We start from the raw sequence: 24,706 nt of genomic DNA on the forward strand, positions 1-24,706 counted from the left end.
GTACTAACCCAGCTGGAAATAGCTGCCTCCAATAGATAAGGAGCTTATACAATCCTATTCACCAGGGTACCCCCTCATCCACCCAGGAAAATTCCTAAACAGGCTCCCTCTGCCTACCGTACTCTCTCCCAGGCATGCACAAAGAGCAAATGGGTCATTACACACACTTAGCTGCAAAGAGACTGGATCCTCCAACTCCCAGCCACAGCTGCTTGGTTCAAGGTCCAAACTTTACTGCTCTCATAGAAGCACTCTGCAGATGACTGGCCCATCAGCAGTTCCATTATCAACCTGCCCTTACATGATTTATTGATCTCCTATATATATCTGAAGGGAGAAAAAAGGCAAGGGAAAGAGAAAGTGAGGAGGAAGCCAGTGGAAGTGCCATCAGCACATAATCCCAGGTGTAAGTGGAAGCAGCCTCTGTGTCAGAGGCAAAAAGGACTACAGATCCTCTGTTTCACAGGGAGAAAACAGACCTAGGGTGAGAAGCCCCTTTCCCAGGATCACACCACTGCCAACCTGGCGGAGCTGGAACCAGAACCCAGGTCTCCTGTTCTCCAGGCCCGGAATCCGCAGCTGCCTACAGCTTGGGGTGTATTTCTGTGTCCACCCACTCACTCATTTTCTGAGTGCCTGCCATGTGCTCACACAGGAGAAGGGATTCTAAAATGAGATGGCATCCTCAGGCCGAGAGACAATGGCATGAACATCACAGCTGGGGTGACCAACCATCCTAGTTTGTCTCGGACCTGCAGAGTTCTCTGAACTAGGAAGATTCTGGCCAAACCGGGATGAATGGACCACTCTAAATTAGTGAGGTACAAATACACATCCAAGTCAGTGGGGATTTCAAGATGTGTCAAAGCATTCCTGGGATGAGAGGAAACATGGAGGAGGCAGGACTGTGATTTGATCCTCAGGCAAAACTGAAGTAACTGGAGCTGACAAGTCTTCTCCCACCATTGATTCTGAAACCCCCTTCCTCTTCTCTCTCCATTAACATTTCTATAAGGGGCATGAGGGAACTTTGGGGGCAATGGAAATGCTCTGAATCATGGCCCTGGTAGTGATTACACAACTGTCAATTAACTCCTCTTGTCAAAACTCAGCAAAACTTGAAACTAACGAATTTTACTGTATATAAATGATACTTCAGGGGCAGCCCTGGTGGCGCAGCGGTTTAGCGCCGCCTGCAGCCCGGGGTGTGGTCCTGGAGACCCGGGATCGAGTCCCACATCAGGCTTGTTGCATGGAGCCTGCTTCTCCCTCTGCCTGTGTCTCTGCGTCTCTCTCTCTCTCTCTCTCTCTCTCTGTGCCTCTATGAATAAATAAATAAAATCTTAAAAAAAAAATAAATGATACTTCAGTGAAGCTGGCAAAAAGATAAGTTAAAAAAAAGAAGAGGGCAGCCCAGGTAGCCCAGCGGTTTAGCGCCGCCTTCAGCCCAGAGTGTGATCCTGGAGATCCAGCAGGTTCCCTGCATGGAGCCTGCTTCTCCCTCTGCCTGTGTCTCTGCCTCTCTAGCTCTGTGTCTCTCATGAATAAATAATAAAGTCTCTTTAAATAAATAAATAAATAAATAAATAAATAAATAAATAAATAAATAAATAAATAAGTAAAAATAGAAGAAAGATGAAAATTCTAGATCCTTCAGTGCCGATGACTAATGGCGTTAGGAAGGCAGGAGTCTGATTAAACTAATTAATATCTTTTTTAAAATGATGCTATACAATACAAACACAGAAGTTTTCAGATATGGTGAAGATGTTTGGTGGTAGAGGGTCTTCTTGACTGTCACAAATTATTTTGTGTCAATTAGTAACATTGATCAAATACTGTGTGCCAGGCAATAAGCTAAGTGTTTTACATCCTTGCTATTCAGAAAGGACCACACCCCACACCTGAATCACATGGGAGCTTATTAGAAATGCAGAATCTTGGGGCTCAAGCCAGATTTACTCTATCAGAAGTCTGCATTTGAACAAGCTTCCCAGATAATTCCTATGCATGTTCAAGTTTGAACACTTTTTATTTTTTTAAAGATTTTATTTGAGAGAGAGAGAGAGAACTAGTGAGGTGAGTGGCAGAGGTAGAAGCAGGCTCCCCGCTGATCACGGTGCTCAATGTAGAGCTTGATATCACGATCATGACCTGAACCAGCAGCAGATACTTAACTGAGCCACCCAGGCACCCCAAGAACTTCTTCACACACATTATCTTTCTTTGTCCTCACTAAAACCCTATGTTGCATACCTAGCAAGTATGCTTTAAGCTTTTAATAATTTGATGATTAATAATCACCTCCATCTCTTCTTTACCTAGTATAGTTATAGAAGGGAGGGGAGGAAAAAAAAAAAGAAGGGAGGGGAGGAAAGATGCCATTAGTATGCATAAATTTATATAAATTTACATATGGACTCCATCCTGATTCTTCCTATTTTACCATCTTTGAGAACTGAACAATAGATTTCTATGTAGTCTGAATAACTGAGAAGAGAGGACACAGGGTCAGAATTAATGTAAATACTATAACAGATCTTCAGAACAAAGGATATAGCTAAAACATAAAAGAAAACGGGAGGTGCCAGACTTCTGCAGAAGCTGGGCCTAGACATAATTGAAGTTATTATTCCATGGCCCTTAATATTCACTATATCCCTGCCCATGCTCCTCCCTCCCCCCAAACAAAGCTCTTGGCAGACATCCCACAGCTGGATCTCCAGGTCTTCTCCTCACTCCAGTGGAGAAACAAAAGATATTTTATGCCATTAAAAAGAACCAGGGGGGAATCCCTGGGTGGCTCAGCGGTTTAGTGCCTGCCTTTGGCCCAGGGCGGGATCCTGGAGTCCCGGGATTAAGTCCCATGTCAGGCTCCCGGCATGGAGCCTGCTTCTCCCTCCTCCTGTGTCTCTGCCTCTCTCTCTATGTCTATAATAGATAGATAGATAGATAGATAGATAGATAGATAGATAGATAGATAGATAGATACACCGACCTAGGTGTGCTTGGGTGGCTCGGTCAGTTGAGTGTCTGACTCTTGGTTTTGGCTCAGGTCATGATCTCAGGGTTGTGAGATCGAGCCCTGAGTGGGGCTCTGTACTCAGTGGGGAATCTGCTGGAGATTCTTCCTCTCACTCTGACCCTCCCCAGTGCTCATGCTCTCTCTCTCAAAATAAATAAATCTTGAAAGAAAGAAAGAAAGAAAGAAAGAAAGAAAGAAAGAAGAAAGAAAGAAAGAAAGAAAGAAAGAAAGAAAGAGAGAAGAGAAGAGAAGAGAGAAGAGAAAAAAGAAAAGAAAGAAACTGAAGTACAATCAGAGTAGCTCCCTGGACTAGGAATAACCTATACATGTTTTTTCTGGAGACAGATGGTCTAACAACCTGCAACTCCTGCAAAAATACCCCTTAGAGATCTGGCATGCTAGGAAATCATCCAAAGGATGGAAGTAGACCAAGACAGACCCAGGGTAAAGAGTGGTGGTTCAGAAAAAGAGGAAAATAGATGGCATGCAACACCATCTCATCAGAAAGATGAAACTTAGAAGCTAATTGCTTCAAGTGATCCAAATAAGAGAAGTACACGTTCATTAAGAGACCACTAAATCGTCTATAAAACTTTATTAAAATTGGGATTACTTACAAATTTGTACAATAAAAATGAAAAAATATATAATAAGACATTGTTATTTTTTCTTACAGAAAAGAGTGAAAATGAGACCCATGACAAAGAGCCATCCCTGATCATTTTGTTCCTTTCAAACATTTGTGAACATTTATTTTAAATATAAATGACAAATCTTTTAAAACAACACTAAGGCATTACCCACAGGCTAAAACTTACCCAAGAATTCCTTAGTCCTGCTATTTCACCATCAATTCCACAAACATGGGAAACTGAGGCAATGGCTGGCTTTAACAGTCCTAATACTCACATCACATTATGAGCTATCTAGTAGGTTAAAGTGATACGAATGCTGCCCATGCTGTAGGAAAGTTCAGAGAAGATGATTTCACCATTTTCAAGTTACTGTCAAGAGTCAAGAGTATAAAGAGGAAAATGACACACACAGGCAGGGGATGTGGGAGCCCAAAGTCCCAAATTTGGGGGAGGCTGTGTGCCATTCCCACCCCCTACTAAAGCTGTGTGTTGATGTGGACATGAATCTGCTTTGTTTATTCCCAGCAGGCTCTGGCTCCCATCACATAAGGCACCAAACACCCTTTTTAAGGTAGTAACCATCTAGAATCCACCTCAACAGCAACTGAGTCCATAAGCTAAGTTACCAAAAGATACCACTGATCACCATAACTGCATAGGTTTGCCTAAACATAATAATATATTTCTGCTACATCAAAACATAAACAAGAGGTTTTGGGTGCATTTGCCTTGTACATATGGCTATTTTTATATGTTTATTACTTGGTTTCAGTGCCTATGTAATATGAAGGCATAATAAATCTGTCAAACCATCCTCTCCTTGGTTGAAATAAAGTTCTTGGCATTTCAATATAGGTTATTATCTCATATGTCAGACCTAAGTCCAAAGGAATACTAGAAGGACATTTAATTTCCTTTCCTCCTACTTCAACTTTCACTACTCAATTCAGAGAAAAGTTATGAGTACACAGCTAAGAACCATTTTTACGCAGGCATCCATCTGAGCCCATCTTTTTTCTGGAACAAAAAGATTAAGGGCAATTGCATAATCCATTTCCAAGCTTTTTATGGATATCAGGGCCAGGAAGGACTATCTGGCCTATTTGGGTCCTTTCATTCATCAAATCTCTAATGTATATGCCAGGTGGGAATTGGGTTGAAGGGAACACAGTGAAGAAAGGGCTAGGCCTTGAATGGGATGTATCAGCACAAAATAGAACACTGGGACCCAAAGACTATGAGCAGCAGAAACCTCTTTGTAACAGACATAAAAGTCATGAATTTGGGGGGAGGAAATAAGCCAGTTCTGGTGGGATGATGTGGCTGATAGGACCTTCTTCTTAAAAGACACCCTAGTTGCAAAACTGCCCTTATTTTTGGTGATTGGTTCCATTGTTCTCATGAAAGCAATCTGTGTGGAGAAGGGAAGGGGAAATGTTTTAGGCCAGCTGGCTCTCATATTCCAATTAATGGCAGTCATGCTCTACATAACTTGGTCAGACCAATTAGCAGCGACAGATTTCCAATGCTGAAGAGACCTTGAGCCCTAGGGCCAATTTACAGCTGCATATTTGCGAGCAAGACGCTGACATGGCAGCAGACATGGCTCCAATGTTCAGCTCACTCCATGGTTATCCCTTCAATCCTTTTCGATGAGATCAGTCTGAGAGATGAGACTATGCTGAATTGCAAGAGTTGTAACTGCCAGAGAAAATTAAGTGGGGGTTTCAAGTAGTGACTGAGCCAGCAGACTAAGTGGCCAAGAGGGAGACAAGAGCAGCTCCGAAGAAGGTTTATGGAGTCAAGCAATCTGCGGGCCTATGGAGGCTCTGAAGCATCTGGGGCAGAGCCACACAAGCAGGCAGGGCAAGGACACGCAGCACACCAAAGGCACCGTCGTCCTTCACTGTCTCAGAGCAGCTCTCATTGCCGCAGGACCTCCACTGCCTACAGCTCGGGTCTCTGACTACAGACATGGAGTAATAAACTGAGTTTGATTTTACTCACCCCAAGTTCAAACATGGTGAAAAGAAGTGGCCTGGAGATGGAAACTATATTTCACAAGGAGTTTAAGCAGAAAAAGAGGAGACTCTTGCCCTGCTTCACAGTGCTTTCTCACTGAGATAAAGATAAGAGGCAGGGAAAGTCACCCTGGAGGCAAGCTACCACCTCCCCAACAAGCAATCTGGGGGAAGGCACCGAAGTCCAGGTAATCCTGAGACCACTTGTACAGATGAATTATTTTTTAAATCAACTGCTGCTCAAATATGCTAGATCTTGATTTCTATAAATAAAGCAAAAAATACTATATTCCAGGGGTCCTAACAGTTCTTTGCAGAGAGATAAAATTTTACCATGTACCTAATTTACAAAGGCATAAAAGTTTCCCAATATAAAGCTCGTTTGCCCTGCAACTTTAACCCCTCAGCATCTGCCCAAATACTGCTTTTTCACTTTCTACTATATGTGTATTTGCCGCCAATTGAGGTAGTTATCACATTAGGACAGTTTAAAGCTATGGGAAACACTAGTGGTGATAATCAACTGGCCACCTGGAGGGGCGTCTCAGAGCTGACATTTTGGAAGTCAGCAATGAGCCCAGGGCCTTTCAAGATTATCTGATAAATGGCTGGTCTGAAGGAGACATTACAGCTTTTTAAAAAAAAATCATCTGCCTTCTTGATGATCATGGTAAACTAGTGAGCCTGATGCTGTGCTCCTGCTATCAATGTCTATATTCCTGGCTAAAGTAATTACAGCTTCTTCCAAGGTACAGGGGTGAAGATCACCAAGACAGAACCAAGCAAATGAGAGACTTGGGAATTTGCTCCCTCATAAATGCCATTGCTGGTCTATAAAAGTACTTTCCAATGGTAAAAGAATCTGAAACTAATGGCACTGTGATAAAAGGCAGCATGAATCTCTGGTCAGAAATGGAGCTGCAAGTAAGTATAGAAAAATGTGTCTGATCCTGATAGGTGAATGAAGAGGCATCAAGATTACCTGGAGATCTATTTTGTAGCAATGCAAATTGTGACAGCTACATAGCTACAACTTGTATGTTGTAGCAAGGAAACTTCACAGATAGTGTCGGGGCTTACAAATTAGCTAGATTGGTGGGGGGGGGGGGGCCTAAAAGTGATAAAGGCTAAAAAGAATGGTTAGAATGGGTAGACAAAGGAAGAGAGAAGAAAAGGAGAGTTTCTTGATTCCATAGCAACTCAAAGATACATGTTCCACTGACAGGAAAAACAGCATGTAAAAAGTATTTAAATTCTCTAAAAAACGATCACTTCTCCCAACTAGCAGGAATAATGCTACCAACCAAGGGGAAGAGAATATAAGAAATGAAACGAACCCTAAATTGTACATCACAGTTGAGGAAATAGACACTTCCTGAAAGAGCAAAGGGAACAAGGAGGAACGGGAAGGGAAGAATGCAAATGTCTTAAGATAGAATTAAAAGTTGGATATAATAAAAACCTCCCCCTACAAAAGAGTTCACAAGAATGTTCCTAAAAGCAAGTGATACTTAGAATATCATATTGTGAGAACTAATTCAAAGCTCAACACAATAATTCTGGGGCGTTAATGGATAATCCATATCAATAAGCATGTAGAGGCCTATGGGCTTGTCAATCTGGAACACTTGCTGGTTCTGGAACATGAGTTTGTTACATTTTAAAAAAATATATCCATTTAAAAAACAAGACAGAAATAAAAATCTACTTTCCTCTTAAAACAGCTAAAACAAATATTATTCTAAAGTCATTGAAAGAAAAGAAGAAAAGGAGGCTCAGATTTATGGGTTTCTCTCTGGAAGATGCAGCCGAGGGTCTGAAAACATTGCTGCAACATGTAACAGTTCTCACTTTTGAGTGCCAGTGATGGTGCCAGAAATGCTATCACCGAGTCAACCTTTAAGAGGCGCTAGAATGCCATGCTAGGTGTGGCCATCCAGTTTTTTGTTTTTGAAACATAAACGTGGGCCAACAACCAATGGGAAGCATTGAAAGCATTCACTACTTTACCCACTCTCCCTCAGAGATCCCACAGAGACCACCAAGACCATTTCCAAAGGGATGCCTACTCAGGCCTGTAATTTCAGTGGGAGGATTTCTATGCTATCTCATCCTGTTTCAAAGAGTTGAGAAGCAATGGTGCACAAACGTAACATGGACCATTGAGATACCAAGCCAGTCCATATAAAGATAACTGACCACCACCTAAGTCAGGAGTTGATCTGTTGTGTGATAGCAGGATACTGAGGATCTGAGTCCTCCTCTTCAGTGGATGTTTCTTCATAGATTTCATCCTGGGCAAGGATGCTCCCTAATCCATATTCCTGCTCATGGACAGAAACCTCATTTGGTGTGAGGTGAGAAGAACCTTCCACAAAGTCAGCAAATCTGGAAAAGAGAAGATAGTACTCATTAAGAACCTGCCTTCTGTCCTTTCTGGTTTCCTTTCAAAATAAGAACAAATTGAAACTCCTGATACACTCACAGCTCAAATTTTACAGTCTATCCTTACTCTGGCAGGTAAGTAGACTAAAAGCAAGAAACAAGGAGAAAAGGAAAGCTGGGATCATAAGCCAACATCCCCTGAAACCCCATCCTGCTTAATAAGCACTAGCCTATCCTTTTAGTTAGGAAAGTGCTAAGGTTCTTTTAGTCATCTGTAATCCTGATAAGATTATAGGGCATTACACAGTTATTCATGTTTATGGCCCTATAAACATATGGCCATCAGGATTCCAAATTGGAAGCTTCACAAACTCATTGGTACAGTTGCTCCCAAATAAAAAGGGAACACCACTGCCTCCTGCAAAAAACCCACTCAGACACAGGAAACTTAATGTGATACTGGAGTCTTCTCCTCTCAATACTACAATCAAATCCAGAGGAGATGGTTCCTTGAGGGAGCAGAAAACAGGCTACTATTTAACATAGATGATATATATATATCTTTTTCTCAACCACCCCTACATGAACAGGAAAACAAAACTACCAATACAAAATGTTTATCTACAAGTATGATCTCTATTAAAACGCAAGGTCAAAATTATCCTGCTAGATACCTGGAATAGCTGGCCAAGACTTTACCTCTTTGGAGACTGGATTCGAGAAACAGTCTTCCAAGCAGAGCAGTCTGGACTGTTACAATATTCTCGAAGCTCCTCTAAAGCCTTTCGGGTCTCTACCTCTCCTTGTATCCGATATTCTTCTTCTGTCAGGAGACGAGGGGGCACAGTCTTTTCTGTTGCCTTACACATCTTTCTGTGCTCACCAAAATAACATCATGAATAATTAATCAGTAATTTCTATCCAGCCTGCCCTCTAGCTCCCTTCAGTGAGCCAAGTATATAGCAGAGAGCCTGGACATTAAGAGTCATCATTCCCACCTTTCTTCTTTAGAAATCTTTACTTATAATACACTCCTGACACGCTAGACTAGGAATGACAAGTCAGAGTAATCAATATTATTCACTAACGTGAATAAATTCACTTATTTCCAATAAATGATAGACAAAATATGTATTTTCTAATAAGTGGAAAAATGACAAGAAAATGATGGTATAAGATTATGGTCCATTAACTTGGGATTCCCCAAACTAAAGGTATCACCTTGACTATGTATAATAGAACCACCACTGACAACTTCAGAATCTATGACCATTCCATGTTCACTATGCAAGATGATATCATGCTTTGAACTACATCTTAGAACTCCCAGAGCAACCTGAGAACCAACATGAAATAATCTGAGACCAGGTGACCCTGAGGCATGTGGCATAAAAGTGATATACTCTGCACCACCTAGTGGTAACAGGTACACATGACACTTTACTGGATGCTTTTTTAAATATAAAATGACTAAACTAAAATTATAAATATGCCTATAGAGAGTCTGAGAAGAAAGATTTGGAAAGAACAAAAGCAGAAGCATAATGCAATCAATTTCCATGAGCAAAGAGGCTCCCAAGTCAATGCCTCTATACCCTTTTGCTGGCAACTGCATCCCACATGGCATGTTCCAATACAAAGTTATATTGCATTTCAGTCACCTGTAAGTGATGTACAGCCACTGAATAGGGTACTCCAGGTTCTTAGTACACAGTGCAATGATGATAATTGCAAGGGCAATATGTGGTATCTGGATACCAGAATACATGAAAAATAGGCCCATCAGCTGCAAGGTCCAGGTCAGCAGGTTGATACTTCGTTCATTCTCCAAGGGCCCATACTTGTAACAGATTGCAAAACTCATGAATCCAACCGTGAGGACATAGCCTATGAGAAGAGTCATCAGAAAACATTCTTTTTCATCTATAACTGGTAAAAATAATTTGTGTGGGGAGCAGTAGTGCATTCACGACATAGCACCTATTGAACCAGGAAAATGGACAAGATCTTTACCCAGTTATTCACACTTTTTTCATTACTCAAATATATTATTCTAAGTTCTATCCTTTCCATTATCCCCAAATTTATTTGGTTCAAATGGAGAATTAAAGGTACATGTTGAACAATGCTAGAAGAGTCTATTTTAAAAAGCCTAATAATACAGAAATCCAGATTAAGCACTTCTCAAAAGGTAGATTAAGGGTCACAAACTGTGCAACCAAAGGATCTTCACTTTACAGAAAGATTCACTGTAGAGACCTTTACTCCTAAGGTCTTCAAATGTATTTAAAATATGATTATATATATTAATAAAGTCAATTTATAGCTTTTCAGAAAGATGCCTATTGTGTAGAGAGGTGTACTTATAAAAACACCAACCAATTAAAGTCTTTTCCCTGGCAGCCTGATTTTCATTTATTTATTATTTTTTTTTTCTGATTTTCATTTAATGTGACAACTGCACAGGGTTAGAAATAAAGTGAAGAACTATTATTCTTAAAGATTAATAAAATGGCATGGACTCCTGTAAACAGGCAACATCTTTTCATGATCAAATGAACTAAAACAACCTATAAACATATAAAAAGGAAAGCAAAACCAACAACACTTACTTAAAAGATACTGCCAGTAACACCTCCAGATCTCTTGTAAATTTTTTAAAACTAGCTGAATGAGGTACAGAGAAAAGGACCAGCCTCCCACCAGGATGACGTAAATGGGACTTTTCTAAGATAGAGTAGAAGTGAAAACAAAAAGTTACAACAGGCTTTCCATACATAAAAGCAGCAAAATGGAACTATGATTTTTAAAAAATTCAACCTACTAAAAATGCCCAAAAACCATATCTCTTAAGAAGACATCCTTTATATTTAAAATGGCATAGTGTGCAAAGAACACTGGGAAAATGAGGTGCTAAAATACTTAAAAGCCTAGCTGTGTAATCAGCAAACAAGGAAGGAGTCTTAATTCCCCACTGTGCACAGGATTTTAAATATAAAGGGGGAATTTGTATATAATCAGGCTCCAAATTTCATCATGGAAAGTACCTTTCTGAATCAAGGAAAAAGTCAATGAAAAAGGACACTGACTTATCAGTCACCAGCGCAAATTTTCAGTGCTGTAAGATTATCTGAGAAAACAGTCCCTCAACTTTCTAAGATCCTCCTGACTACATATGAGGACTCTGCAACTTACCTTGGGCATAAACTTGGACAGTATGAAAATGATGATTAGTAGAGAGGCCGCAATTCCCACACTCACCCCAGTAGAATAGTAGAAGATTTGGCTTCTGCAGAAAGAAACATTATTTCATGACTATGTGGTCTTCATACATGGCACTGTTCGAACAAGAACTATCTCAGCCAAAAGACAGAAAAAAAGTATAAGAGTAGAGCAGATTAGACACGACTGGTACAACGTAACTGCGGCCAGCTTATGCGGATTGGTATGAGCCCCTCAAATATATATACCAATAAGCCTCTGCTTGGTCTCAAAGTCCCATTGCAGCACCTCTTCCAACCCAGTTTTCTTTTTTTAATTTACATTTTTAAAAAATATTTTATTTATTTATTCATGAGAATACGCAGAGAGCAGAGAGCAGAGAGAGAGAGAGAGAGAGGCAGAGACAAAGGCAGAGGGAGAAGCAGGCTCCATGCAGGGAGCCCGACATGGGACTTGATCCCAGGTCTCTAGGATCGCGCCCTGGGCTAAAGGCAGCGCTAAACCGCTGAGCCACCCGGGCTGCCCCCAACCCAGTTTTTAATGAGAATCTTTCTTCTAAGGAACTGCCCCATTTCACGGGGAAAAGAAAGGTGCAAGGATACTGCCTGAGTGGACACTGAAACTGGAACTGAACTGATTACCCAGAAAGATAAAGCAGATGCAGGCTCTTTCTGCCAGACATTCCTCCCTCACTGTGAGTTTCTCTCAGGATCCTCAAAATAAGGAACTTTTACCAATCTCACTCCAGCCCAACTTCAAACTCCAATGTGTAGCTTTCATTCTCTATTCCACAAATATTTTTTTTTTACTTGTGTACAAAGTTAATGTCGATTCTACATTTGTTCAGTGTTTGTTATCTATATGTTTTCTTATTTGTACATGTCAGTTTCACCTAGCTTAGCTAGGTTCCTAAAAACAGGAAATGAATAAGTGTTTGTTCCTTTACCTCTGAATAGCATGAAACTCACCAACACATGCCCCTGTAAAAATGAGGACTTAATATGTTATTTCGAAAGGGATGTGATGTATTGGCTAAATCCCCTCACATGATGGCTCAATCCAATGGGAGAATTTCATTCTTGCCAATCTTGTTTAATAGAAGAAAAAAGCAAAAATCATAACATGTACTGAAGTATTTACAATTTTTTCCAAGGAGGCAATGTGCCTAGTCATAAAACTCATAGAAAAGGGAAGGGCAGCACTTTATGATAAAAGCCAAGCAGGGCGGGTCTAAGTCTCATCATTCTGCACTCCAGCCTTGGAACCTACCTGCTCAGCAAATCTCCACAAAAAAATAGCATAAGTCCAAGGAGGAACATGAAGAAGAGTTTGGGGTCAAATCCTGAAATAAATAAAGACTTCTGTTTCAAAGGGAAAACAAAAGTTTAAGGCATTATAGAACAAAAGACAACGCTGGCATTATTGGTCAGCTAATAAAATACAATTGATCCTTGAACAACAGGAGTTTGAATTGCACGGGTCCACTTATACACAGACTTTTTCTGACAAATTCATCACAGTACTGTAATGAATTTTCTCTTCCTATGGTTTTCTTAGTAACATTTCCTTTTCCCTAGCTTACTTTATAGCAAGAATACAGCATCTAATATGTGTAACAAACAAAATATGTATTAACTGACTATCTATGCTATCAGTAAGTCTTCCAGTCAACAGCAGGCTATTAATAATTAAGTTCTGAGGAGTCAAAAGTTATATGCAGATTTTCAACTGAGGCAACAGGGTAAATCAGCCAGTACCCCAACCCCCATACTATTCAAGGATTAACTATAAATGCAAACCACCTACCTAAACAGTATTGTAAATTCCACACAAAGCTTGGGAACCTTTCCAAACAGAAAATAGAAGCAGGTCTCTGTCTAACCTGTACTTTTCTGGAGATCTTATTTTTATTTTGGCTATCTATGCTAAGGCTAAAAGAAACTAGGCTTTGCTTTGGATGGAGCCAGGAATGCCATCAGTACTTCATGCAATTGCCCACAAGGGGTCTCTACCACTCTGGCTTTTCTGCCGAAAGTCCCTCACAGGTTCGGATTCAGCAGATTTGCCTAGAACTTTGGGTCTGGGCCCTCTGTTGTTCTCTAACTGGCTGCTTTTCTTGCCCAACACCACCACCTACTTCCTTCTGCTATACATTGTGTTGGAAAAGCCTACACTCAAACACATCTCACCCGGGACCAGGGGACCCAAGCAGAGGTCCCTCAGTGACATACCAGACACTCCCACAGCATTCACATTCAAGAGCTCTGAGTCTAGGGGAGGCCCACAAACCAAAGAGGAGCAAGAAGAATCAGTACAGGTAAAAGGAGCATAATAAAAAAAAAGGCAAAAAAAAAAAAAAAAGGCAAATACTTATACAACAACAAAACCTGTGGAACCATGGGACAATTAGAAGGGCACAATATATTTTGTAGCAAAACTCAGGAATGTTTCTGCTATTCACAACATCCCAGAACCCTAGGTGGTAACCAAGGAGGGACCAAAAGTCAGAAAATTCAACAGGATAACAACTCCAGTCCTCTGTGAAACTTTCTCAGACATATTTGGAAAAGAAAACTCCCAGTTCTACTGAACAAGCCTTCAACTTCAGTGATTTTCATAGTTACTTACAATTTCACAAATCCTCTTTTTACTTATAAAATATTAATATCCAGTTCTACCCATCTTTAGTTTCTATTATTCAACCATTCAGGTCTTCAAATGTAGGTCTATACATTCTGGACATGTAACTTTTCTAGAAATGCCCAGAAGGCAGGAATAAATCCATCTTACTCTGAAGAACAGTAGGCATTATCAGCTCAGGGCCACTGAAGTATTAGGAACACAAGTCTTCACAAATCTAGATAAGGAGGTACACAGAATGACCTACAGTGAAGTCTCTCTTCTAGGCCTAAAGGGTTTTATGTGGGAGAGAGACTCTCTTAACTGTTTGAAGCAGTGGTGTACTCAGGTTATAATTAGAAGCAAAAAGGAGCTGTCTTGGGCTAACTAACTTCTCTGTCTCACTAATTACACTCTCCAAAGCTCAGTCCCTTTTCACTGTAGAATCTACCAGAAAAACAGAGGTAAGACTTACTCCGGGTCACAATGACACTGTACATCGTGTCTTCCTCTATAATCTCAACTTTGAGGCAGGTTTTTGTGCTGTATAGACCCACGTTAACATAGGTGTCATTCAATTTCTCTTTTAAAAAGGAGGAAAAAAAGTTCCAGATACTAAACTGCTCTAACTCCTTCAGTTTCTCTTCATTCTCCACCTGGGTGACTCGTACCAGTTTGGAACTATTTACCCGGATCTGTAACAGAAGTAAAATCAGGATGAGGATGAGAAAGAAGAAGGGATTTTAAATTTTCGTAAATACAATATTTTAAAAACCTCTAAACAGCTAAATCAGTAATAGTGTCAGTTTTCCACAAGGCTTATAAGAAATACAGAGATGCAGTGGCTTAAACATAATTGGGCAAGTAACATTGCACACGGTACACAGAGGCAGCTGTTAGAATGTCTCGTTGTTAATATGATCTGAATCTACTTTTTTTAAAGATTTTATTTATTGGGCAGCCCCGGTGGCACAGCGGTTTAGCGCCACCTGCAGCCCGGGGCGTGATTCTGAAGACCCTGAATCGAGTCCCACATCAGGCTCTCTGCATGGAGTTTGCTTCTCCCTCTGCCTGTGTCTCTGCCTCTCATTCTCTCTCTGTGTTTCTATGAATAAATAAATAAAATCTTTAAAAAATAAGTTAAAAAAAAAGAGAGGGAGAGAGGCAGAGACACAGGCAGAAGGAGAAGCAGGCTCCAGGCAGGGAGCTCGATCCCTGGACTTGATCCCAGGACTCCAGGATCACACCCTGAGCCGAAGGCAGACGCTCAACCGCTGAACCACCCAGGCATCCCTGAATCTACTAAGCCAGAACAACATAGGGGGAAAAAAAAGACTTCCAAGACTTCCAAGCTGAAGTTATCACTGTAGCTATTTGTGGGAGATCATACAAAACAAGGCTCTAGAATATTAAGAAAATTGCCAGGCAGAAACACCCCCAGAAAACGAAAAATGTTTCCTATAATGACAGGCTGAGAAGTTCAATCCTTTGTCACCAATCACTGATTATGGGTAAATGTTGGTTATAATGTGTCTCAGATGGAATATGATCTTTATATCAGACAATAAAAAAAAGAAAATTAAAAAAAAAAAGAAAACCACAAGCTCACCCTTATGTTTTGATGTGAACCACAAATGCTCTTATCAGTAACTATGCTTATAGATGCAGCAGCATTTCCAAAAGGACTCATTTTGTTCAATCATTATTACAGCCAGACATTCTCACTTGCAAGGTGGCTTAATAGTGTTATGAAATAAATGAAACCAAAGTCAGGGGGAAACTTTAGGCACAGGGTTTATGAAACATTTCATGTAGAATCAAAATAGAAAAGGAACAGCAAGGCAAAAGAGTTTACATCCCAACAGGCACGCAACAGTTTCCAGGCCAAAGAAGGCATAAGAAAGGCCTTTGGGGGAGCGGCGGGGTGTGCACGTGTCCATGTAGAAGAAGAAAGAGGACAAGGCATAAGAGAGGCCTTTAAGGGGGCAGTGTGCACATGCATGACTGCACGTGCGTGTGTGCGTGTGTGTGTGTGTGTGTGTGTGTATAGGAGAGAGAGGACAAGAAGGAAGCTTCTTTGGGAAAAAGAGGAAGGAAGGTTACTTTAGGGTCAAGTATTATAAGCTACTTAAGGGAACAGAGGCAGAGAGGAACACTAAGTATAAATGCTTACTAATGAAAACACAATTCAAGATAATCTGAACCCTAACAAGGATGCTGACAATACTTTTTTTTCTTTTCCAATTGTGTGTGAAGGAAGAAAATGTGTCAAGGTACTACCTAATCACAAACAGACAAGATATTCACAGAAGCTGCCCCAGCCAGAGGCCTCCAAATTATTACCTGTATCCGTGTCCACACATCATACCACTTTGGGATAAGCACATTTTTATAACAGAATTGTTGCCTGTTATCCATATAATAAAGTTGGGATTCCTGAAGCATGACCACACCATCAGTTCCAGCTTTATGCAAAGAAAAGAAATAAGAATTGAGTATAACAGAACAAGTTAATAACTATAATTCATTTCATAAAAAGAAACTGACCACTTTTTTGGTTTTTCTTTTTCAACTGAAGTATATTACAATATAATATCGTATATACAACATAATATTGTAATATATATTACATATAATATTACAATAGTATCAGGTGTACAACACAGTGATTCTAAAAGTCTATCCATTATGCTATGCTCATCACAAGTGTAGCTACCACCCGCTGCCATACGATGCCATCACAGTACCATTGAAACTGACCACTTTCTTAAAGTTGGGATTAAAATGTCAATGACTGATAAACAAGAAAACTGAAATGAGAGAAGAAATAAGGCAGAGTCTTATTTCTGTCAAATTTAATTATTTAAATATTATAGTCACTAACCCAGAATAAGCAATAATAAAAGCAGCTATTAAGTATTTATTAAGACAGTATGCTGTTTTTCATTGAACTCTCCAACAAGCTAGGAGGCAGGCACTCTCCTAATCCCTGTTTCACAAATTTTAAAAAACTGATGCTTAAGAAGGATTAAGAATTTGCCCAAAGTCACACAGCTAGTGAATAGCTTCACTGAAAATCACACGCAGGTCCTGCTTCCTTAATAAAGGCATAGCTAAAAAAAATTAAAAATAAAAAAAAATTAAAAAATAAAGGCATAGCTAAAGTAACTCCATTTATTTCCTCTATCCTTGAGTTGGATGAAGAGATGTGGCAATGTTTTTGTATACACAATACTTTGAGAAGATACTAAAAGGTCACAAAGTTGCTTTTTTCCAGCTGTTTTAAAAGCAGTCAATTACTATATGCACTTCCTTTGATTTTATCAAGACAGAAGATTCTCCATTCAGAAGTTTGTATTCAATCCCAGCCAATTCAAGGCTTAAAAGTGACCACCCTCTTGTACCTTCCCACTCAAGTTTGTACAAGCTACCTTCTTTACCACAAATAACTTTTCTCTAGAGTCCTACATTGTACTTACCAATCTATGAAGTGTTACTAAGTGGAAATTTTGTTATTATTCTGGTCTAGATACAAAGATAGGTAGATTTAAATAAACTAAAAAACAGCCCAAAAACATTACAAAAACTTCAGCCAAACCTTAAAAAACCAAAGTTACACACACAAAAAAGGCAATGATACTTGCCAGTCCAAAATGGTTTTTTTTGTTTTTTGTTTTGTTTTGTTTTTTTAAGACTTTATCCATTTATTCATATGAGACACATAGAGAAAGGCAGAAACATAGGCAGAGGGAGAAGAAGGCTCCCTGTGGGGAGCCCAATGTCGGATTCGATCCCAGGTCTCTGGGATCCTGACCCCAGCCAAAGGCAGAAGCTCAACCAGTAGAGGATCCCTGGGTGGCTCAGTGGTTTAGCACCTGCCTTTGGCCCAGGGCGCGATCCTGGAGTCCTGGGATCGAGTCCCCGGCATGGAGCCTGCTTCTCCCTCTGCCTTTGGCCCAGGGCGCGATCCTGGAGTCCTGGGATCGAGTCCCCGGCATGGAGCCTGCTTCTCCCTCTGCCCCTCCCTCCACCTCATGAATGAATGTGCACTCTCTCTCAAATAAATCAATAAAATCTAAAAAAATAAAAAATAAGAAATTCAGTCTTGATATTGTAGGGGAAGAAAAATTTTCTTTGATCCTCTTAGGGCCCCTGGCTGGGCCCAAAAATTTAAACTGACAAAGACAGATTAACAAGGGAAAAGCATATATATTTACTTAATAAGTTTTACGTGACATGAAAACCTTCATAAGGAAATGCAGACCCAAAGAAACAGACCTACATCCTATTATGCTATGTGTGATGAAGAGTGGACACTTGTGGAGGAATATAAGAGGGTAAAGAGTATGTGGTCATAGTAGTAAACTGGGGGAAACTGAGTAAGGCCTATTTGCTTGGATTCCTCTTGCTGTCCCATTGCCTGCATTTCCTCAGTATAGGTAGGGAAGGCACCTCGCAGGACTTTATGGCCGGTTTCAGAGAAGGGCGAGGTAGGGAGGTCAAAGACACTTCTTGCATCCGTTTTTTTTATTTTTTTAATTTTTTTAAAATTTTTATTTATTTATGATAGTCACAGAGAGAGAAAGAGAGAGAGAGAGAGAGAGAGACATAAGCAGAAGGAGAAGCAGGCTCCATGCACCGGGAGCCCGATGTGGGATTCGATCCCGGGTCTCCAGGATCGCGCCCTGGGCCAAAGGCAGGCGCCAAACCGCTGCGCCACCCAGGGATCCCTGCATCGGTTTTCTTAAACTCCCACAGCTTCAAATATTCAATATGCCAAGATGCTATATTTTGAGGGAGCACACCCTGAACTCCCATCTATCAGCTTTCTCACTAGGGTTTACTCCCGCAGTAATTAGGATTTCCTCCTAACTTATCTTTTATAAAATGAAACCTTTTCAAAATCCTGTCGACATCTGTCTCACTAGCAAGCCCGCAAATGTACTGAAAGAGGGACGCCTGGGTGGCTCAGTGGTTGAGTGGGGACTGCCTTTGGCTTGGGTTGTGATCCTGGGGTCCTGGGATGGATGAGTCCTGCATTAGGCTCCCTGAAGGGAGCCTACTTCTCCCTCTGCCTATGTCTCCAACTCTCTATGTCTCTCATGAATAAATTTTAAAAATATTTTTTAATGTACTGGAAGAATACCCACTCACAGATATGGTTCAAGAGTTTATTTTCTTGGAATGCCTGGCTGGCTCAGTCAGAAAAGCATGTCAATCTTGATCTCGGGGTTCTGAGTTCGAGTCCCATGTTGGGTATAGAGATCACTTAAATAAATAAAATTTTTTAAAAAGTTTGTTTTCTTCTGGAGAGTATAAGAGTAAGGTTATTAAGTTGACTACTGCATTGACAAATTCACTGGGGTATGCAAAAACATTGGGAAATATTTTTTAAAATGCTGTACAAGAACCTATCACTTCCTTAAAAGAATATCCAGTCTATGTACAAAGCCCAAAGTAAATACACCTGTCCAATAAAAAACAAAAAGAATCACACTTGTTAGCCCCTTCTCTCTCATAACACCAAGTAACAGAACACTATACTTTTTTCCCCCAAGATTTATTTGTTCATGAGAGACCCAGACAGAGAGAGAGAGAGAGAGAGGCAGAGACACAGGCAGAGGAAGAAGCAGGCTCCATGCAGGGAGCCTGATGCGGGACTTGATCCCAGGACTCCAGGATCACACCCTGGGCCAAAGGCAGGCGCTAAGCCACTGAGCCACCCAGAGATCCCCGAACACTATACTTTTTAAAGCTCGCTATTATTTTCAAGAACATAGTAAGATACAAATAATGTCAATAGCAGAGGGCACTTGAAAAACTAATGCCAAGAAAAGACATCAGTGTCTTGAAACTAATTTTAAAATTTCTGATGCCATATTCCTAAAGAAATAAAATGGTTTTATAATAAGCAACATCTTTTAAAATCTAGTTCTTTGTTTTCCCAAGTAACATAACATTCTAGGGAAAGAATTTTGAGTACGTAAATAAATAAATAAATGTCCTTAACAGCAACCTCGTATGGAAATCAGCACCTTGGCCAGCCACATCTTTGGAAATTCACTGAGGTAAAACCCACCGATTCAGCCAAAAGGGATAATTAAACAATCACCACTCCAGTTGTCACTTAAATTGTTAGCAACACAGAACTAAACCAAATGACCTTAAACATACATAAGTTGTCAAAATGCTCATTTAAAAATTTTGTGCTTCCTGTAACAAAAGGACATACACCACCCTTTTCCCTCTTCCGCAAAGTGAGTTAGCTAGCATATTAAAAAAGCAGAATGACTTCAACACTCAAGAAAATGCCTTCTGAGCCCAAAGATTTTGGAAAATGCCTTCATGGAATGTAGTGAATCATTACTTGCTTATTCCATTTACCCATAAAGCAGCTGTTCAAAGGCTAATAACTTCATACTTGATTACAAGTCATTACAAACTAGTCAACAGCACTGATCACCTAACATCTACAGGTAGAATCAATGAAAACTATTCATAGTATGTGAGGACTGGAATAGACTCTAAAAAGTCATGAAAACAACCTCTTAAATAGCTTCTGTTCCTGTCTTTCAGGAGGTAACACAGCTCATACTTTAAAGCCTTCTTAAAAACTGGCATCTTAAACAGTGCACTTAGTAAAGCATCATTCAATGGGATGCTGGTTATTTGGAAAATAAAACTATCTAGATTCTCACCTTACACCAAATGCTAACATTAATTATAGATTAAAAAGTAAAATTAAAAAAAAGTAAAATAAAAAAAAGTAAAGTGTACCATAGAAAATGATATAAATTCAATTTTGGAGGGCTCTCTAAGCCATAAAAGTAATGGAAATAACTCTGAAGAATAAAATTAAGTGACTCCATAAAAACATAAATCTATTTAAAAAGGTAAAAGGGACAGTGCCTGGGTGGCTCAGCCTGTTGAGTGACTGACTCTTGGTTTCAGTTCAGGACTCTCGGTTTTGACTCAGGTTGTACACTATAGTGAAATCAAGCCCCACTTAGGGCTGGCACTCAGTGTGGCGCCTGTCTTGGATTCTCTCTCCCCTTCTCCTCCTTCCCCATTTGTGCTCTCTCTCTCAAATAAATAAAATCTTTAGGGGATCCCTGGGTGGCTCGGCGGTTTAGCGCCTGCCTTTGGCCCAGGGCGCGATCCTGGGGTTCCGGGATCGAGTCTCACGTCGGGCTCCCAGCATGAAGCCTGCTTCTCCCTCCTCCTGTGTCTCTGCCTCTCTATCATAAATGAATAAATAAATCTTAAAAAAATAACAAAATAAAATCTTTTTTTTTTAATTTAATTTTATTTTTTATTTATTTATGATAGTCACACAGAATGAGAGAGAGAGAGTCAGAGACACAGGCAGAAGGAGAAGCAGGCTCCATGCACCGGGAGCCCGACGTGGGATTCGATCCTGGGTCTCCAGGATCGCGCCCTGGGCCAAAGGCAGGCGCTAAACCGCTGCGCCACCCAGGGATCCCCAAAATAAAATCTTTAAAAAATAATAAAAATTTTAAAAAGTTAAAGTAATATGGTTTCACTCATGTGGAATATAAAAAATAGTGAAAAGGACCATAAAGGAAGGGGGAGAAATGGAAGGGGGAAGAATTTGAGAGGAGACATACCAAGAGAGACTCTTAACTCTGGGAAACAAGAGTTGCAGAAGGGGAGGTGGGTGGGAGGGAATAGGGTAACTGGGAGACAGGCATATTGAGGAGAGCATGATAAAATGAGCACTGGGTGGTTTTTTTGTTTTTAAGATTTTATTTATTCATGAGAGACAGAGGGGGGGGGGCAGAGACACAGGCAGAGGGAGAAGCAGGCTCCATGCAGGGAGCCCGACATGGGACTCATCCCAGGACCCCAGGACCATGACTTGAGCCGAAGGCAGATGCTCAACTACCAAGCCACCCAGACATCCCTCAAGGGTCTTAAAAATGTTTTAGCTTGTGATCTAAGAAATCTATTTCTGAGAATCTATTCTAAAAATATAATCCAAATTCAGTAAAAAGAAATTCACATGCAAAAAGTTCACAAAGTGTTACCTACAACAATGAAAAACCAGAAACACCACAAATATCCAACCAATGGTAGAAACACCGCAAATATATAACCAAATGTTTACCTCTGAAACATTAAATAAATGGCCTGTCCAAAGAGTAGAATAAAGTAACATTTATAAAGCATTTTAAATGATACAGGAAAATGCTTATACTACAAAATCAAATGAGAAAATGATTTCGGTAATAACTGGTGGCCTCCAAGGAAGAAAACAGGAGTACTGACAGGCATATGAATGTATTACCAATTTTTTTAAAAGGTTTTTTAAGATTTTATTTTTAAGGGACGCCTGGGTGGCTCAGTGGTTGAGCATCTGCCTTCCACTGAGATCACGATCCCGGGTGTGGGATCTAATCCTGCGTCCGGCTCCTTACTTCTCCCTCTGCCTATGTCTCTACCTGTCTTTCTGTGTCTCTCACGAATAAATAAATAAAATCTTAATTTTTTTTTATTAACTAATCTCTACACCCTACATGGGGCTCAAACTCACAATGGTGAGCTCAAGAGTTACATGCTTTGCCAACTGAGCCTGCCAGACACCCCCCTCATTTTTTTTTTTATTAGAAATACATGGAAAAAGACCAGGAGAAAGTGTGGTAAAATAGATTGCCCCCTGAATGGAATAAACAGCGAGGGTTTTCCCTACTTCTTTATACTTAATTGTGCTTGCCAAATAGCCCAAAATAAGCTCACAATATTTTTTTTACAATAAAAAACTTCCAGTGAGAAAAAGCCACCTACCTTTTGAAGTACTGCATTTTATCGTTAGGTACCTTTGGCTTTTAGAAAGTTCTTCTCTACTGGATGATGTCTCTGTAGCTGCCACCCACTTGCTACCAGGTCACACAGAATATCATGCCAAATTTACCCTTCTCCAAGTTAAGTCGCCACTGTTCTCATTAAGGAAACTTAAGTGTCTGCTGATCCAGCTTCAACTAGGTAGGGACCTTTTCACATACATTCTTTCTCCCCCACAATCCACACAGCCCCATTTTACAGGTTAACCACCCGGCCCAAGTTCAATCAGATCCTAAGTAGCCCGTCAACGTCACTCTGGGCCCCTCCGCTGCAAAAGCACCTTCCTGGATACCTACCTGCCCCCCCCCCCCCAAAAAAAAAAAACATTTCGGAGGACGTTACACTTTGGAACTAGATCTACGGGTCCGAGGCAATCTCAAAGCTGCAGCTAGACATAATCGCAAGTGACAGCGCGAGAGGCAGCAAAGGTGAGCGCATCGGCCTTTACGAGATAGGGTATCCTTAACCCCATCTTCCAGCTCCCTCCGGCCGAACCGGGAGGCCTCGCCAGTTTTTCTGTTGTGCATTTGATTGATAAGAGGGCTGAAGGTTTTCTAGCAACATTCTAGGTGTTAGGAGTTAGGGCGTCCGCGGTGAAGGGCTTCCTTTCCGTCCAAAGCCAGTCGCCCAGCAAGCGGTAGACGGCAGCGAGTCGCCGCGAGAAGCGAGTAATTCCCCAAAAGAACTATCTGACGCTGAATGATGGGTTTAGCTGGTGGTGCGGTTTCTTTTTTTTTTTTCCGGAAACGCGAACCGGACGGCGACACGTTGTTTCTAAAGGGCCGGGACCTCACTCACAAGGACGGCGCCCACTCCCTCCCAGCCACACCCGGCCCCGGTCCGGCCCCGAGCCGCGCGGCGGGGGCGAGGGCGCGGGGTCGGTCACAGCGCCGGAAGCCGCGCGGCCCCGCACGTCCTCTCCCGAGCCGGGCCTCTCTCGGTCTCCCGCGAGCCTCCAGGCTCCTCCCCGCTCCGGGGACCCCGCAGGCCGCCCGGGCCCGGCGCCCCAGGACACCCCCACGCCCCCGCCCCGCCCCCCGGCAGCCGCTGCCGGTGGTACCTGCGCTGCAGGCCAAGCAGCCGGAGACAAGCAGGAGCAGCCGCACTGCCCCGCCGCCCCCACGGCCCCCGGTCCCCCAGCCCCAGGGCCCGGCACCAACTGCCGGCGACACCGCCACTTTCATTCCTCCCGCCGCGATCGCCTCACGCCGCCGCCTCCTCACGTGCCTCTCCCCAGCAACTAACCGGAACAGGCAGGGCCAGCAGCCTATCCGCTGCAAGACCTGCCCCGCGCCGACCAATCGCATGGGCGGAGCCGCGAGCCCCGGGCCTCGACGAACTCCAAACCCCGCCTCCTAGCAACTGCGGCGAGAGGGCGGGAACAGGAGCTTTCAGCCTATTAGAGACAGAGCCCTCACCTTAGCAATGGCGACAGGAAGATCCCACCCCTTAACAACATGCTTCCGCCTCCCGTTTATTTACAACTGGTGTGATTGACGGTAGGCTCAGCCAATAGAAAAGCAGAATGGGCGAGGCCTCCTTGACCAAATTTGATTATCTCCATCAAAACTGTCTCAAGTTCCTTCTGTTTCCTTTCCTGTTTACCACGATCATTCTGTTATGGGAAACTAAGCCTTGAGACCGCTTTATAAGTAGGATCCTGACAGGACAATTTTTAAGACGATGTGTTCTCCAAAGTCCTACATTATTTAAAACAAGTTGTACACAGAAAATTGTGTCCGTTTTACGGAAATAAGCATTAGCATTTAAAAATATAGGCCTATAAAAAAAAATCTATATGTTTAGGCCTAGGGCGGTCCTGGCTGGTTCCGTCCCTAGAACATGAGAACCTTGATCTCGGGGTCGTGAGTATGAGCCCCACACTAGGTGTAGAGTTTACTAAAATAAATCCATAAACTTTTAAAAATAAAATTAAA

At 41.5% G+C, this 24,706-nt stretch overlaps 2 protein-coding genes across 6 annotated transcripts in view; both read right to left on the reverse strand.

The window, feature by feature from the left end:
- Window positions 1-296, reverse strand: part of MYO1A (myosin IA) — a 34,585-nt gene extending 34,289 nt beyond the window's left edge. Inside the window, exon 1 of one of the 2 annotated variants that reach the window (XM_049115703.1) lies at window positions 166-296. The gene's annotated coding sequence lies outside the window, so the exon portion shown is untranslated. Of the gene's footprint in view, window positions 1-117 lie in introns of both variants that reach the window. The other variant, XM_049115701.1, reaches the window with a different exon arrangement.
- On the reverse strand, window positions 190-24,086 carry NEMP1 (nuclear envelope integral membrane protein 1). 4 transcript variants are annotated; one of them, XM_049115707.1, is made up of 10 exons: window positions 23,830-24,086; window positions 16,251-16,372; window positions 14,383-14,602; window positions 12,558-12,630; window positions 11,262-11,355; window positions 10,679-10,793; window positions 9,728-9,953; window positions 8,766-8,939; window positions 7,887-8,069; window positions 190-327 (listed from the first exon to the last, which is right to left on the reverse strand). In XM_049115707.1, the coding sequence occupies exons 1-9, from the start codon at window positions 24,074-24,076 to the stop codon at window positions 7,892-7,894; spliced, it is 1,449 nt and encodes a 482-aa protein (XP_048971664.1). In that variant the 5' UTR covers window positions 24,077-24,086; the 3' UTR covers window positions 190-327; window positions 7,887-7,891. The 4 variants fall into 4 exon arrangements, with proteins under 4 accessions (XP_048971664.1, XP_035552233.2, XP_048971666.1 ...); XM_035696340.2 differs by lacking the exon at window positions 190-327 and having other exon boundaries at window positions 3,606-8,069; XM_049115708.1 differs by lacking the exon at window positions 190-327 and having other exon boundaries at window positions 7,938-8,069; window positions 8,741-8,939.
- Between the last annotated feature and the right edge of the window lie 620 nt (window positions 24,087-24,706).

This window comes from Canis lupus, chromosome 10 (assembly GCF_003254725.2).
Source record: "Canis lupus dingo isolate Sandy chromosome 10, ASM325472v2, whole genome shotgun sequence".
In the NCBI taxonomy this organism is placed as follows: domain Eukaryota; kingdom Metazoa; phylum Chordata; class Mammalia; order Carnivora; family Canidae; genus Canis; species Canis lupus.

What these genes read in the sequence shown, in the direction of transcription:
- NEMP1 (XM_049115707.1), bottom strand. Translation starts at nt 24,076, where the DNA reads ATGCGATTGGTCGGCGCGGGGCAGGTCTTGCAGCGGATAGGCTGCTGG. An exon ending in ATGTGTGGACACGGATACAG is followed by an intron (nt 14,603 to 16,250) that starts GTAATAATTTGG and finishes CTTCTGTTACAG; the next exon opens with ATCCGGGTAAATAGTTCCAA. An exon ending in TTACTGGCAGTATCTTTTAA is followed by an intron (nt 9,954 to 10,678) that starts GTAAGTGTTGTT and finishes CTCTTCTCATAG; the next exon opens with GCTATGTCCTCACGGTTGGA.